Source organism: Sander lucioperca, chromosome 13, assembly GCF_008315115.2.
Source record: "Sander lucioperca isolate FBNREF2018 chromosome 13, SLUC_FBN_1.2, whole genome shotgun sequence".
In the NCBI taxonomy this organism is placed as follows: domain Eukaryota; kingdom Metazoa; phylum Chordata; class Actinopteri; order Perciformes; family Percidae; genus Sander; species Sander lucioperca.
The window spans coordinates 24,995,617-25,010,616 of record NC_050185.1 but is presented as its reverse complement, the minus strand read 5'-3'; the positions used below and the strand labels follow the sequence as shown (position 1 = coordinate 25,010,616).

The 15,000-nt window shown below is 44.7% G+C and overlaps 3 protein-coding genes and 1 long non-coding RNA gene across 10 annotated transcripts in view; 2 read left to right on the top strand and 2 right to left on the bottom strand.

The window, feature by feature from the left end:
* The window catches only part of LOC116062750 (complement C1q-like protein 4), a 222,943-nt gene that overhangs the window by 113,438 nt on the left and 94,505 nt on the right, over positions 1-15,000 (bottom strand). The window lies entirely within an intron of this gene.
* LOC116055009 (E3 ubiquitin/ISG15 ligase TRIM25-like) overlaps positions 1-15,000 on the top strand; it is a 247,759-nt gene that overhangs the window by 148,812 nt on the left and 83,947 nt on the right. The window lies entirely within an intron of this gene.
* LOC116054988 (hydroperoxide isomerase ALOXE3-like) overlaps positions 1-15,000 on the top strand; it is a 27,661-nt gene that overhangs the window by 4,663 nt on the left and 7,998 nt on the right. The window contains exons 3-7 of the mRNA XM_031306742.1: positions 3,191-3,410; positions 8,714-8,795; positions 9,720-9,809; positions 9,893-10,008; positions 13,704-13,876. Coding sequence (XP_031162602.1) covers positions 3,191-3,410; positions 8,714-8,795; positions 9,720-9,809; positions 9,893-10,008; positions 13,704-13,876 — 681 coding nt within the window. The remainder of the gene's footprint in view (positions 1-3,190; positions 3,411-8,713; positions 8,796-9,719; positions 9,810-9,892; positions 10,009-13,703; positions 13,877-15,000) is intronic.
* On the bottom strand, positions 3,984-12,781 carry LOC118492987. Its single transcript, XR_004894913.1, has 3 exons — positions 12,693-12,781; positions 5,993-5,998; positions 3,984-3,994 (listed from the first exon to the last, which is right to left on the bottom strand). It is a non-coding gene; the product is annotated as an uncharacterized LOC118492987 (long non-coding RNA).

The window sequence follows — 15,000 nt, the reverse complement described above, 5'->3', positions numbered from 1 at the left end:
AAATAAACTTATTTAAAGTAGATTTTCTTCTGGGCTTTTTTAAAATTGTGTGTCAGCGGATTCGGTGCATAAACTCCAGTACTCGTAGATACTGATACCAGTATTTTAGGCGGTATCGGAGGCTGTACTGAGCTCTAGTTTTAACCACGTGGTTAATGTTGTGAAATGGTCCCAGTCTGGTTAGGTTTAGACACCAAAACTACTGAGTTAAGTTGATATAAAGATGGAAGTTTGGGTTCAAATCAGACGTTACTTCACTTCCTGAAGGTGACCATGGTGACCCAGAGCGAGACATAGCTCCGTTTGTTCCTTAAAGTTAACCCTCGTGTTGTCTTCACACCAACCATTCACTTATCCTCTCAGGTCAAAGTCGAAAATTAACACTTTTTGTCAATGGTTTTGTCCCTTTTTGTTACTGTTGACTTTTGTCCACTACCACCAGTACTGTATACGTGCCACTCACCAACCTATTACCACTACTGCTACACTTATTTTTGGAATTCGTGGTCAATTAACCTCTTTTAAAGGGAATTATACCACATTTTTTGAGTCAAAAAAGCAGAAATTGTGAATTATTTTGACTAATATTTGAGTAATGTATGTTGATGGATAATCACAGACTGGTGCAGGGGTGGACTGCATGGGACAAAAATCCGGCCCTGGCAATTCCGTCCCTTACCGGCCCAATTTAGGACGGGGATGTTATTTGCTTTATAATCAGGCAAAAATCAGGCTCACGTGAGATGATGGCACTAGCAGCATGAGGCGCACTTACAGGCTTTCGTAATGAATTAATACACACACTGGAGCCATTCATAAAACCTACAAATAAACTATCTTAGAATAAAATGGAAATGCTTGCATATTTAAAACATTATTACATACTTAAACACCCAAAACACCAAAGTACGAAGACATAGCGGACCCGACGTGAGCTTTTATTTTGAAAAGTAGAAGCCCGACAGCACCAGACGGGAGGCTCCAGGCTGCAGCCGTACAGTCTTGCATATTTTTGTCAAACTAGCGTAAAACGCCAGTGTTGCAGCATTTTGTCGTTTCTTTTTTTCCAGCAACCCAAATTGGCCCAAGAGTGCACCGGCCGTTCTGACATTCGCAAGAACTGCCAGATTGCCAGTCCGACCTATGGACTGGTGTATGTCAAAGTTCAGTCCCAATACGGTTTAGAAAACATTCTTTTCAAATGCTATAAAATTTAAGAAAACACTCAAAATGTAATGAAAGTATAGTGATCATTAATTGTACTTGCGAAGAGCGTTGTAGGGAACCATCCATGTTATTTTGGGGTAATTTGGTTAAAAAGAAACCCATATTTCTGATATAGACATTTTGATAACGGGTCATATTTGACCCAAGGAGGTTAGGGGTTAGGGGTTAAAAAAAAAAATCAGTTTCCTTTTCTTTTCAAACGGGACATGGACACCGGTTTCTTAGGTAAAAGCCCATAGACCGAGGCTCATGTCTCTTTTTTGTCCCACTTTTTTTAACCCCACACGGTCTTTCCCTAACCCTAACACTAAGTGGTTTTTAGCCTGGCTCCGCCCTCCTACGTACTTCCGCTCAATGTTCATTTTCCTTCAGTACTACGTCTGGGTTTGCGGTATATTCTTGGGTTTTCTCCGGGCAAATATTTGGCGGTCCAATCAGCGAACAGAGGCAGTTGCTGAGAACGATGACGATGACGTTGAGGCGGTGCGCTAGTTTGAGTTGTAGTTCCGTAATGGCGGTGGAGAAAGATGCGAGTGAAGCCATTCGGTCCGTTGTGGCAACGCTGCCGAATATCCAGAAGTTAAAGCCTGAGCGAGAACAGTCTTTGCTGAGTTTTGCATGATGTTGTGGCCCTCCTCCCCACGGGGTTCGGGAACAGTTTGATTTTCCAGCTCGCTCCATTAGTGGTGAAGGAATTAGCTAAGGCTAACGCTAGCGATGCTAAGCCGATAGTTGTTGTCTCCCTTCTTGTTAGCCTGGTCCTACCAGACAGTACGTAGGAGGCTGGAGCCAGGCTGCCAGAGTGGCTCTGGGCAGATCCAGTAGTTTTAAACTTCAACAGAGTACCATCCTTCAAGGAAGTTAACACTCGTCAATGGAGAGTGGCCAGACTCTCTGGACTAATGAAATGGACCAGAGTCTGGTAGGACCAGGCTAGTGTACCAGAGTCTGGTAGGACCAGGCTAGTGTACCAGAGTCTGGTAGGACCAGGCTAGTGGACCAGAGTCTGGTAGGACCAGGCTAATGGACCAGAGTCTGGTAGGACCAGGCTAATGGACCAGAGTCTGGTAGGACCAGGCTAGTGTACCAGAGTCTGGTAGGACCAGGCTAGTGTACCAGAGTCTGGTAGGACCAGGCTAATGGACCAGAGTCTGGTAGGACCAGGCTAATGGACCAGAGTCTGGTAGGACCAGGCTAAGTAGTTTTACCCTGTGCGTTGAAAAATGAAGCCAAATATCTCAGCAGAGCGTCAAATATCTCTGCGGATGGATTGGAAGCCTCCTGCGTCTGACTGAGACGCTAAAGCAGAGTTTTTGTGTTAGTAACTAACACCAAATGCCCCTGACCAAGCGTTGTGTTTTTGATGCGCTGGGAGTGAGACTGAGCGCCCTATTTTAACGATCTAAGCACACGGCGTGAAGCGCCTGGCGCAGGTGCGTTTAGGGCGTGTCCAAATCCACTTTTGCTAGTTTGACGGTGGAAAAAAGGGTCCGTGTGCCAGGCGCATGGTTCAAAAGGGTTGTACTTAGTGTCTTCATTAATCAGAGGTGTGTTTTGGGCGTAACATGCAATCAACCAATCAGAGATCATCTCCCATTCCCTTTAAAAGCCAGGCGTGTTTGGACCTTGGAGCATTGCTGTTACACACCTTTCTGTAAGACCAGCCATGGGCCACAGATGGGTGCAGGTGCATTTGTTATTTAAACGACGTGGGCGCTGGACGGGAAATTGACAACTGCGTCGGTCTTAAACTAGCAGAGACACTTGCGTCAGGCTTTGTGCTGCGCCAGGTGCAAGATAGGGCCCTGAGTTTGGAAGCTCTGTACATTATTTTTTACAGTTTTTTACGGTACATTCTCTGTTTTGGAGATACAGCATTAAAAGCTCAGAAGCTGAAACTGGGAGGAGAAGTGTGTGTTGCAGAAAATGTACAAAGGACGATCTGTTCCTTGTGTCCTGACAGTCGCGTGCGGTTCGGGTCCGGTCCAGCGGTCATTTTGGTCGTCTGCTTCTGGTTCGGCTTCGCCTGGAGGCTCGGACCGGTTTCCCCGACCTGAACTGGCACTGCAGCCGGGTGGAGGTCCGCATGCTGGCAGACGGACCGGAGACAGATCCAGAAGTGTTCCTGTGTGACCGATGGCTGCGACCAGCAGAGGGCGACGTGGAGCTGCGGAGCGGAAAGTGTAAGTAGAGAAGAAGATACTCTCCCACTACTGCACATAGACAGTGAAAGAAATGGACACAGTGACCCCTTAGACTTTGACGGAGACCAGTGAAGGATGTTAGAAGCTCTTTCCCGGTGATGGCTGAGCGTTACTGAGCAGCCTCCAACTGAGCTTGAAGACGTAGATGTGACGTGAGCAACCTGTCTGAAAGTTGGAAGTCTTCTGGTAGCTGTGCCAAGAGAAATCTCAATCATTCCCAATCTAGCAGAGACGGAGAGCGTAGGTATATGTAAGGAGATAACATAGACACAGGCTAATTATTGATCACTAAAATGATAGTTAACATTAGTAATTAAACTTAAACAGCTAATGGAAGTCCAAACTGCCTGAGAGCTTCTCCTGTACTATACGGTAATTCCTCTACTATGAGACAGTAAGTCTCGTGGTTATGACCCAATCGTTAGCCTATTTTTATAAAAACGTCTGCTACGGAGCCATAACGTGAGGTACAAGGTAATGGAGCCTTTTATACATTGTCGTGTTTCTTTAGAAATAAACAACGGACAAATAGAGTCTTTAAACGCTTCAGATGTAAAGTTATTCTCTGTCAAAGTGACGTCAAAATGAATGGCAGTCAATGGGATGCTAACGGGGGGTGATGGCTTGGTAGTATAGAATCTCCCCATAGGAGGTACGCTTTCCGGATGCTCGCTTACCCCCTTGCTACTGCATGCAAAAAATCTTAAAAAGATATTCAATATTCTGTATACATCAAATAACCAAATGGGACATGAACCCCAGTCTCCTGGGTGAAAGGCATGTGTCCTGTGCTCTTATACTACCTCACCTTACTTCCTGTGGCTGTTCCTAGTGGGATGCACTTCCAACTATGTAAAGAACCCAGAACTTAAGTGCTTATAAAGTTGCTGAACCGAAAAACTGAGCTTTTATGAAGACAAAAGTGGATACAGAAGTAGGGATGCACTGAATCCAGATTTTTGGGGTTTGGCCGAATACCAAATCCACTGGTCAAGAGTCTGCAGAATCCGAAACCGAATATTGAATCCTCGTCCCATCCTCAGTCCATGAACACAGTAAACACATTAATGAAGTAAACAGTGACTGTCCTTCCTTTGCCGTACCTGAAGTTGCTGCATTTTGGCTGCTGTCTGTAGATTCCTTCATGCACAACTTGTATTCTTTCGGATGTTTCATACCAGATGTTGTAACAGCGGTGATGTTGTGTATAGTTTAGGGTCCTCGCCACCACCAGACTAATCAGCATTGCAGATTGAACATGTAGCTGGACTTGAATGGCTTTCTTTTGACTGAAAGTACTGCCAAACTACACTTTTTCTGCTCACCAGTTCCATTTTCACTTTCTCACAGCCTGCTGCATTGAACGCTCCACCTACGTAAACACCTTCCCGTAATCAACCGCGCCGTCATTATGTCGACCAGCGTAGCGCGCGTAGTGTAAGCGTAGGGTTCGGTTCAGTGGAAAAAAATTCTAAGGTTCGGCAGAAACCGAACCCCGTCAAAAAGCCCAATATTCGGCCGAAGCCGAATCCTGGATTTGGTGCATCCCTATACAGAAGTAAGGAATCAGCAGAGAGAATGGGGGGACCCTAAGCTAACGTTATGTCCAACGTTAGGTTTGTGCATTTTAGGCCTTTAATTGACAGGACAGCAGAAGACATGAAAGGGGGAGAGAGGGGGGAACGACATGCAGCAAAGGGCCGCAGGTCGGAGTCGAACCCGCTGCATCAAGGACTAAACCTCTATATAAGGGCGCCCGCTCTACCAGCTGAGCTATCCGGGCACCCTGTGTAGAAATATTTTATTAACAAAATGTGTGTATGTGCTCGTTGCAAAAGAGCTGTGCTAGTCATTGAGGAAGTGGTTAAAAGTAGGGAGAGCAGGGTATGTTATCACACTTTTCTCACGGTCTAACATTTACTGAGCATCATACATCACAACGGTATAAATATCATACCAAATGAAAGAAGGACGTCTTGGGAACATATGTTGTATTCATAACATTTTCATATCTTATCTCATTACGGAGTTATAGACTGTTGAATAGAGAATGTGCACTTGTGACAATTTGCCCCATCGGTGGGTAAGTTGTCACACTAGATTATCTAAAAATAAGAACACAAATACTTATTTATGAATATTGATTTAAATTTTGTAATTCAAACCAGAACTGGAAATATAAACAATCATGCCTAGAGAATCTGGAAAAACAATACACATTTCAATCAGGAGAGACTTCCTTGCAAATATGAAAAGTTTTTTTTTAATTAATTAATTGTAAATTACATAACCAAAATATGAAATGTGCAGTCTCTGGAGATTAGACTCCATCGTAACAATATGTTTTAAATGGGTAGAGAAACCCAGACATATCCCCCGCTGGAGTCTGGACACTGGTGGTGGTGATGAAGGAGCACAGGAACCAAATCGAAAGTGCCAAGGGGGCGGTCAGCTGACGAAGACCCAGGGTATCATGGGTGAGACGAGGGTTAGGGTTACGACCTAGTAAAAAGTGAATGCCTAGAAACAGCTAATCAACTAAGAGTGATGTGAAAACTTACGCTGAGCTCCATTAAGTGGCAAGACCACTTTACTTTGAACTTTAAACTCTACTGTTCTCTGGCTTGCACATAGATTCATGATAATTGAATGAATTGAATGCTGCAGATAACTTGCTGATAACTTAACATGTTAAACCTCTGAACTAAACAGATGCCCTGTATTTGACTAATCAGACTCATCTTCAGAGTCACAATTCTGGCACACATAAATTGCCTGGCCTAAGGTGCAAGCATCATGGGTCCATTTGTTGCATTTTACACATTTTACCCAGGTCTCTTTTGGACAACTGTTTGAAAATGGCTCCACACAGACGAGGCAGAAGCACTCTTCATCATCTGATGATGACTCTTGTATAATTTTTCTTCTTTTAGCTGCCTTGTTCTTTGTAGGTCCAGATTTTGACTCCCCCTTTCTTTCGAAACAGTTTTTTGCTAGATTGAGGCTTATTCTTTTCTATTTCTAGTTGCTGCTTCACTGGCGTGTCAGTAAGAATGGCTGATTTGCGTCGTTTTCATCCTTTGCTGGCTGGTTTTCAGGGGCCAGCTTTTGGATATGGCCGGATGTCCTCTGGAGTTTGTGGCCGGCTGTCAGCAATAGCATTGCTGGGTAAGAGTGAGCAGGTGATAGCAGAAGCATAACTGGGCATGCTAGGCAGAGCAGAGTTGGTGCTGGGGCCTGGCAGAGCAGAGTTGGTGCTGGGGCCTGGCAGAGCAGAGTTGGTGCTGGGATCTGGCAGGGCAGGGTTCTGAATGGGGGATCTGTGACGTAGGATGGTGCAAACTCAGTTTCCAGAAATGCATCTCTGTTGTAAGGTTGAACCCCAGCCACCCTAAAGCCAGCCTGAATGTTCAAGAGGGTTGCAGCCAGAGGATAGGCAATTGCCTCAATCCCAGGAATGTCATAAATTGACATTGTCTTCCCGGGGTTGTTCCTCATCCAGGCATCACACGCGCTGTTGATGTGCCTCTTCAGTGGTCTGTAGACAGACCTGTCTAATGGTTGGAGCCAATGTGAGCAGTGGGGTGGGAATGACAGCATGATTATGCCATTTTCTTTGGCATAATTAGGTCCATCAATGGACAGATGAGACTCGTGGTCAGTGATGGACTGGCCATCTGGAATTTGGGCAAATGCCAGAAGGGCCGCCCCCCTATGCACCCCTGTGGGCCACTACTGATAATTTGTATTTGGTTAATTTTGGTAAGTTATTTCATGCATGCAGCCACAAATATTCAAGATTGTACTGCGGTAAAGTGCGTGGAAAGATACATTTGGAAGGCAGAGTTACTAATTTCCAAGCTAGGTTATTGACAAAAATAGGGCTGGTGTGTTGCAAATGCCAGGGCCGTTTTTTGATCCCAGTCCATCACTGCTTGTGGTTGTCCAAAAGGTGTAAACAAGGCTTCACCTTTTGAGAACTTTGTATGTTCACTGAAATGTTTCAGGAACTGAACAAAGTGCGTGTCATTGAGACAACTTGCCCCAAAGTGACATGTGTGCTAATAACCTCAGATTATAGCAACCTTGACCACATGTGAACAGGAAGTTGACTATAGAAGAAAAATTCACACAAAGTGGCTGTTTGATTTTTGAGATGGAGCCTCTAGTGGTGGAGTTATGAACAGTGTGACAACCTACCCCGCTCTACCCTACTCCGGGTGACCTCTGTGCACAGAAAGTTAAGCTTAAGTCATAAAAATGGTTTAGGCTTTTATGGCATAGAGGTGCATTGTTTGAAGGTTGCGAAAACGGAAGAGGAAGTTGCACCACACGAAGGCCCCGACCTTGGTGTTTGTGTTTGTGAAAGATAACAGTTTCTGTCTAGAAAAACTAACTAAACTAAACTCTTCATCTCAGATTGATCCTTGTGTTCTGGGAAACTTAAATCGGATGTAAGAAGGAGTGGGAATTAATAAATTGGAGTCAGATTTGACAGGCCTTAGGGCCTTATTTTAGACATAATTCCCTCTACAACAGCTAGCTAGACTATCTGTCCAATCTGAGTTTTCTGTTGCACGACTAAAACTACTTTTGAACGTACACGTTCCACCAAAACAAGTTCCTCCCTGAGACTATTTAGCAGAGGCATCGTGGCTCCGTCCGGTGCTTAGCACCGCCCAAGACGATTGTGATTGGTTTAAAGAAATACCAATAAACCAGAGCACGTTTTTCTCCCATCCAGGAATGCTGTGTGGACTAGACAGACCTTCCTCCACAGCGCTGTTGAGGAGGGTCTGGCAAAGCGAGACTAGGAAAATATCAGAAATTGACTTAAAATGAACACCTGAACGCACCTCCCTGTAAGACCAGCACGCCCAGAATGCACCTGAACACACCTCCCTGTAAGACCATCACGCCCATGGGCGCACAGATGGGCGCAGGTGCATTTGTTATTTAAACGACGTGGGCGCTGGACGGGAAATGGGACTGTGTTGGTCTTAAACTAGCAAAGACACTTGTGTTGGGCTTTGCGCTGCGCGGGTGCAAGATAGGTACGTCTCAACGAATATTATTTGCACTAATTGTATTTAGAGATTAAAGTCAAATGAAATACATCTTCATGAGAGTAGAGATAGATAGAGATCAGTGATCATATACAAAGTTTGGGAGCTTCTAACTTTATTTGATGTTTTACTTCATAGCTCGTTGTAAACATTTTATATAGAGGAGACGTTCTTCTTATCAAACTTACTATTATTGTTACCTTTATTCCTCCACAGTGTGTTTGCTGAATGACGAGACAGAAGAGAAGCTGAAGCAGCAGCGACTCAGACAGCTGCAGCATCAACAGAAACTCATCAGGTAAAACCGTAAACAGGGGCGCCTAGGCCCCGACAAAAGATAGCAAAATGGTGATTTAAACTGGAACGGTGGTGCGTTGAACACCCTTTTTATTACCAGGAGTTTACAGACATGTCGCTGCTGATTGGGTCACATCTCTGACACACCCACCAAAACGAGAGAAAACTAACCTCAGAGAACAGAAACATAGGCTACATTTACATTGCTACGTTTTGGTTTTTAAGCCAACTTTGGCATCAGTATCGGTGTTGCCAAAGGTCTCCGTTTGCGGCCGTTGAGACTGCAACACAACCCCGCAGATTCCAAACTAAAACGGGTCAGAAGTGTTTCCAAATGTCTGTGGTTTAGGGGCTCGGAAATGCCAGAGCAGGGGGAATGAGAGGGGGAAATGCCAGAGCAGGGGGAATGAGAGGGGGAAACGCCAGAGCAGGGGGAATGAGAGGGGGAAACGCCAGAGCAGGGGGAATGAGAGGGGGAAACGCCAGAGCAGGGGGAATGAGAGGAGGAAACGCCAGAGCAGGGGGAATGAGAGGAGGAAACGCCAGAGCAGGGGGAATGAGAGGGGGAAATGCCAGAGCAGGGGGAATGAGAGGGGGAAACGCCAGAGCAGGGGGAATGAGAGGAGGAAACACCAAAGCAGGGGGAATGAGAGGGGGAAACGTAGCAGAAGATATTCCTTTTTAAACCAAAACATAGAAATGCAAATGTAGCCTAAGAACCTTGTGAACTTTGTGGCCAACACGGATCTGCAGTAGGATTTTATCACTCTGCAGACTGCTGACAAATTTGAGAGAAACAACAGATTATGCCATCTGATAATAGATGTTTTTTGAGGCAGAACAGTTTGGTCAGAAGCTACAGACACACCAACAAAGTCTTTATGGTTCTTAAGATCTCCGTTCTCTTCTTGTGTCATCGTTGCAGATGGCGTAAGTTTGTCGACGGCGCTCCTCAGTGTGTTGACATGAGCAGTGTGTCTGAACTCGGGCCGAACCTCAGCTACACGAACACGAGGTGAAGTCTCACACTTTACTTCCTGGTTCTGACTGAAGTAGACAGACTCAGGAGATGACTTGTGTTTGTTTCTTTGTCTTCAGTCCGCCCGCTAACCTGCACTACCTGAATGGCTTCGCCGGCCGAGAGGAGGCCTGGGAGAGTTTCACAAAGCTGGAGACGGTTTTCGCCCACAGTGGACACCAAAACAACATTGCCAGTGAGAAACCAAACCAACGCACATTCAAACTGAATCACATCTAACGTTATCTATCTAGAACAACTTAATCAGAGTCAGAAGAGCGCTGACCAAAACACAAAGCGGTACAGTATGTAATCTTTGACCCTGTTGCCAACGACATCGTCACCTTTTAAATTATATTTAACATCTCAAGATCAATACAGTGTGGACACTTACTTTTTAGGGGTCCAAGCCCAAGGCTGGGAGAACCACGATTGCAAAGCAACGCGGTGCGATCTGCATGAAACCTGGTACCTAGTATCTCCAGATGGACCTGACCAAAAGTTATCAAAAGAATTTTGCTACGTTAAACTATGCGCAATTTACCACCAAAAACAATTTTGTAGCTAGCTACGAAACACATATCAGCCAAGCATATATCAGCATAAAACTTTATTGTTCGACATCCCTATCCGAGGTAATGTACCAAATTTGGCTAAAATCGACCATTAGGGGGCGCTATAATCAACGATTATGTGTTTTGGCCGATAACTCAATGCATGTAAATGGAACATTTGCGATTGATTGCAATTTATCTGCCGTAGTAATTGCTATCAACATGAAACTGATGATGCTTGTTTGGCATGCTGCTCTGAGGCTCTGTACCAAATTTGGCGAAGATCGGCCATTAGGGGGCGCTATAGTCAACGTAGACGAGTTTTGGCCCTTTTACTCAATCAATGTTAATGGGATATTTGCAACGGCAACGTACCGCAGATCTTGCGGCTCAAACTTCTCGACATTTCCTGATGTTTGCCTCCCCACCGTTACCGTTACGCTTTGGGTCCCACCTTCGCATGCTCCCCAGGTCGTCGGGGGCGACTGGCGCCGAGGAGGCTTGGACCCCGTCATAACTGCTTGCAGTTCTAGTTTTGTTTAGAAGCAGAAAATGTGCTCTAAGCTTTGCAGAAGCTTTGTAATCCAGCCTGGAACTAAATCCATAATTATGAATCCATAAATCAAGTTACGTAACGTTTGATATGTCTGCAACGCTTCAAGCTAGCGTCGTTCTGATTGCTAAGCATGGAAGCTAACACCTTGGCCTGTCCAAAGATGGCTTCTGTGTGATGGTAGGCCTTCCAGAAGATTTTTAAATCCAGCCTGGAATTTCAGACTTTGCACAATAATAATAAAAAGTTATTTAGTCATTTTTATGAAAAGGTATTGTTTGACTGCTACCATGACTCCCAGAATGTCTTGAGGTGACCAATCAGAGGCTGTCTTCTTGACTATCTTCTTCTTCTTTGGTGTTTTCATCTGCAACGTTGCAGACGCTGCCACTTTCCTGACTGTTACTTCGCTGCTACATAAACTAAACATGGAACGAAACGAGCCAGAATAATGATATAACAGCCTAAACGTAATAATAATGCGTAGATTCTCAGGCAGCGCTGGATGTGTAAACAAGTCTGATTTGGTCTCAACTGAGGTTTCAACTTTTGTCTCCCCTGATCATTCATATCGGACACGCATTTCCAACACGTTCTCACTCCCATGTCGTAAAATACGGACGCTTGGTCAGGTGCCTTTGTCGTTGTTATTGACGCTAAAAGTCTACTTTAGCGTCATATAACGCACTTTATCTAAATGCGCTTGGTCGGGACTATTTGTGTCCCTTTTGACTCAGTTGTGTTTAGGAAAAGGTCGTGGGTGGGCTTACGTTTCCGTGACACGCGGGAATAACAGGACGGTTAAAGAAGAAAGTGACTTTAGGAAACACGTGGGACACGATCCCCGCTCTCCTGGGTGAAAGTCCTGTGTTTGACCCATCCACCCCCCCATCCAACCTCCTTATGCGGTATTTCCCCCTTACATACTCCTCTCTAAACCCCGTGTAGCTGCCTGCTCTCCCCGGTACGTTCTACAAACACGCTGAAAGACGCCTTTTTCGCCGCTTCAGACGCTGACAGCCACTGTCCAAACGTCCGTATTTTACAAGTTCGGAGTGAGAACGGGTTGGCATTTCTCCGCGTCGGTCACAAGGCGATCCTTATCCTTTCGTCTCTCTCTCTCTCTCTCTCTCTCTCTCTCTCTCTCTCTCCCTCCATGTGCCTGATCGTGTGTCTCGCTATAGACACAGCGGAGAAGTCAAGACAGCCAAAATCACCATAATCTTGGGTGTTTTATTTTGATAAAGTATCCGGCTGCACTGTGGCCTTCCTGTATGTGATTATGTATCTGGTTGGACACGTTGGCTTGCGGCTCGCGTAAGAAATAGAGGAGACACTGAAACGATCGCTGCAGGAGAGCGGACTGGCTCGGCCGCTACACGCCTGATCGCAGCTTGTATGAACCAGTTGTCAGAGACCAAGCAGTAAAGCAATGAGGAAAAACAGGAGTTTGTTGAAAAGTGGGTTTTTATTTACCCAAAAAATGCAAAAAACAATATGAACCAAGAATTAAATATCTAGGCCCATACAAGAGGTCAACACAATATAATTTAACCCAAAAATAGCAACAACAAAACAAGATATGAACTCAACAAACTGACCTCCTTGAATGAGACAAAAGGGGACGTACATACTGACTTGGCCAAACCAAATTACACACGGGGAAAACCAAAATGGACATAATTGCAACTAATACAAATAAACCCAACCTAAATCCCCCCTCCAGCATGGTAGCCGATGGTACGGCCCAATTGGCAGCCCATAGTATATAACGATAGGCTCGTTGGAGATTAACTGCTCCTCGCCTGTAAAGTGGACGAGAGCAGGCAGCAGCAGCAGCAGCCGGGGGCGGTGACAAAAATCCGCTGTCAAATCTGACAATTTCCAGCCGATTCCAGCAGCCTTCAGGCTGAACAGGAAGTCACAGAAACACCCACATCCTGTTAGGTCCGATTCCGATTTAATAAAATGTTATCAGACCCATATATCAGCTCCTACAGTCTCCAGTTGTTTAAATTATGACAGAGTAGCTCTCAAAATGCTCTACATGCGATCTGTTGCTGATTTTAATTAACAACAGACTGTTAATGATCTGTAATCTGATCAGATTTAGTCTCTCTGACTTCTAAACGTAACTATCAGCCACACAACATGTCTTCTGTACAGAATAAGCCTTTAAATCAGACAAATAGCAGTTAAAATCTCTCCGAATCAAAATCAATAAAAAGTTTTTATAAAACGTCATCATGTTGAGTCGATTCTGAACCAATCAGCTGTTAGATCAGCTGAGAGGCTGGCATTTCCCAGCATGCCCCTGGGTCCGTCTGGGTCTTGCAGTCGGTGAAAAGCAACTGCGCTGCCTGCGTCTCAAACCTGCGGCCGCCTTGATCTCGTGAGGTCATCGTTGCCCACGTGTGCATGACGTCAGAGCAAGTCGGGATCAAGTCGGACACAAATCTACCCAGCATGCATTGGGCGGCGATCGCCGGTGATCGATGCTGCGCAGACCTGGCTCATTTCGAACGAGCCTAGTCCTTCACCCCTTGGCCACGCCTTTTCTGCACCGGGCTATTCACGGCACCGTGGTCTGTTTCGGTGCCTGGTCTGTTTCGGTGCCTGGTCTGTTTCGGCGCCTGGTCTGTTTTGGCTGTGAATCTCAAGCTGAGATGTGTGCTCGCTAACTGAACAAAAACTCCCTGCTGCTGCTTTTTGCTGGGGTGTTGATAAATGACTTGTAGGGCATTTTGCTAGGGTGTTGAAAATGTTGATTTCTCTCTCTCTCAGAGTTCGTTAAGGATCACTGGATGGAGGATTGGTACTTTGGCTACCAGTGTCTGAACGGCTGCAACCCGCTACTGCTGCGTCGGACCCGACGCCTCCCTCCGAACCTCTCCGTCACCTCTGACATGCTCCGCCCCTTCCTGTCCGCAGGCTCCTCCCTCGAGCAGGAGCTACAGGTGTGCAATGCTGATTTTTGGCTCTTTCAGTTCAGTCACTTTATTATCCCAACTGGGAAACTTGATCTGCAGTCAGGAATGCAAGATAAAAAACATAGAAACAACGTTTAAATAAACAAAAAGACAGCAATACAACAATGTTTCCTGTACGTATACAATATATATATATATATATATATACATACACAACACCACAGAACCAATCTCTAAAAACTCTTCACTACGTGTGCAAATTAAGCCGAGTTATTGCACATGGAACAAAGAAGCTCCACAACATGTCTTTTTCCAGACTAGTGGAAAGAAAACTTTTATTCTACTTCACTATGTCTGTTTGTGTCTGAAGATTTCTCCTAAATTCACCAAAAGTTAGCCTGAGATAATGTCTCATTTGCAATATTTAAAGGTCCCATAGCATGAAAATGTCACTTTATGAGTTTTTTTTTAACATTAATATGCGTTCCCCCAGCTAAAGCTACAGACACAGAAATGGCACATCCTAAGGAAAGATCATTGTGGGACTGGCTCTAGTGGCTGTAATTCTGGAAAGAGACTTCAGATACAGTATTAGGGGACTACTAAGGTCTATATAAAAGAGACTTCAGATACAGTATTAGAGGACCACTAAGGTCTATATAAAAGAGACTTCAGATACAGTATTAGGGGACCACTAAGGTCTATATAAAGAGACTTCAGATACAGTATTAGGGGACCACTAAGGTCTATATAAAGAGACTTCAGATACAGTATTAGGGGACACTAGGTCTATAAAAGAGACTTCAGATACAGTATTAGGGGACCACTAAGGTCTATATAAAGAGACTTCAGATACAGTATTAGGGGACCACTAAGGTCTATATAAAGAGACTTCAGATACAGTATTAGGGGACCACTAAGGTCTATATAAAAGAGACTTCAGATACAGTATTAGGGGACCACTAAGGTCTATATAAAAGAGACTTCAGATACAGTATTAGGGGACCACTAAGGTCTATATAAAAGAGACAACTTGTAATGCAAAAAATAAAGTCCCAAATGTCTTGTTTTGTGCAATAATCGTCAACAGTATGAGTTTAACATGTTTGTTATCTTGCTATTACTATATAATAAAAGATATAGTAATACAA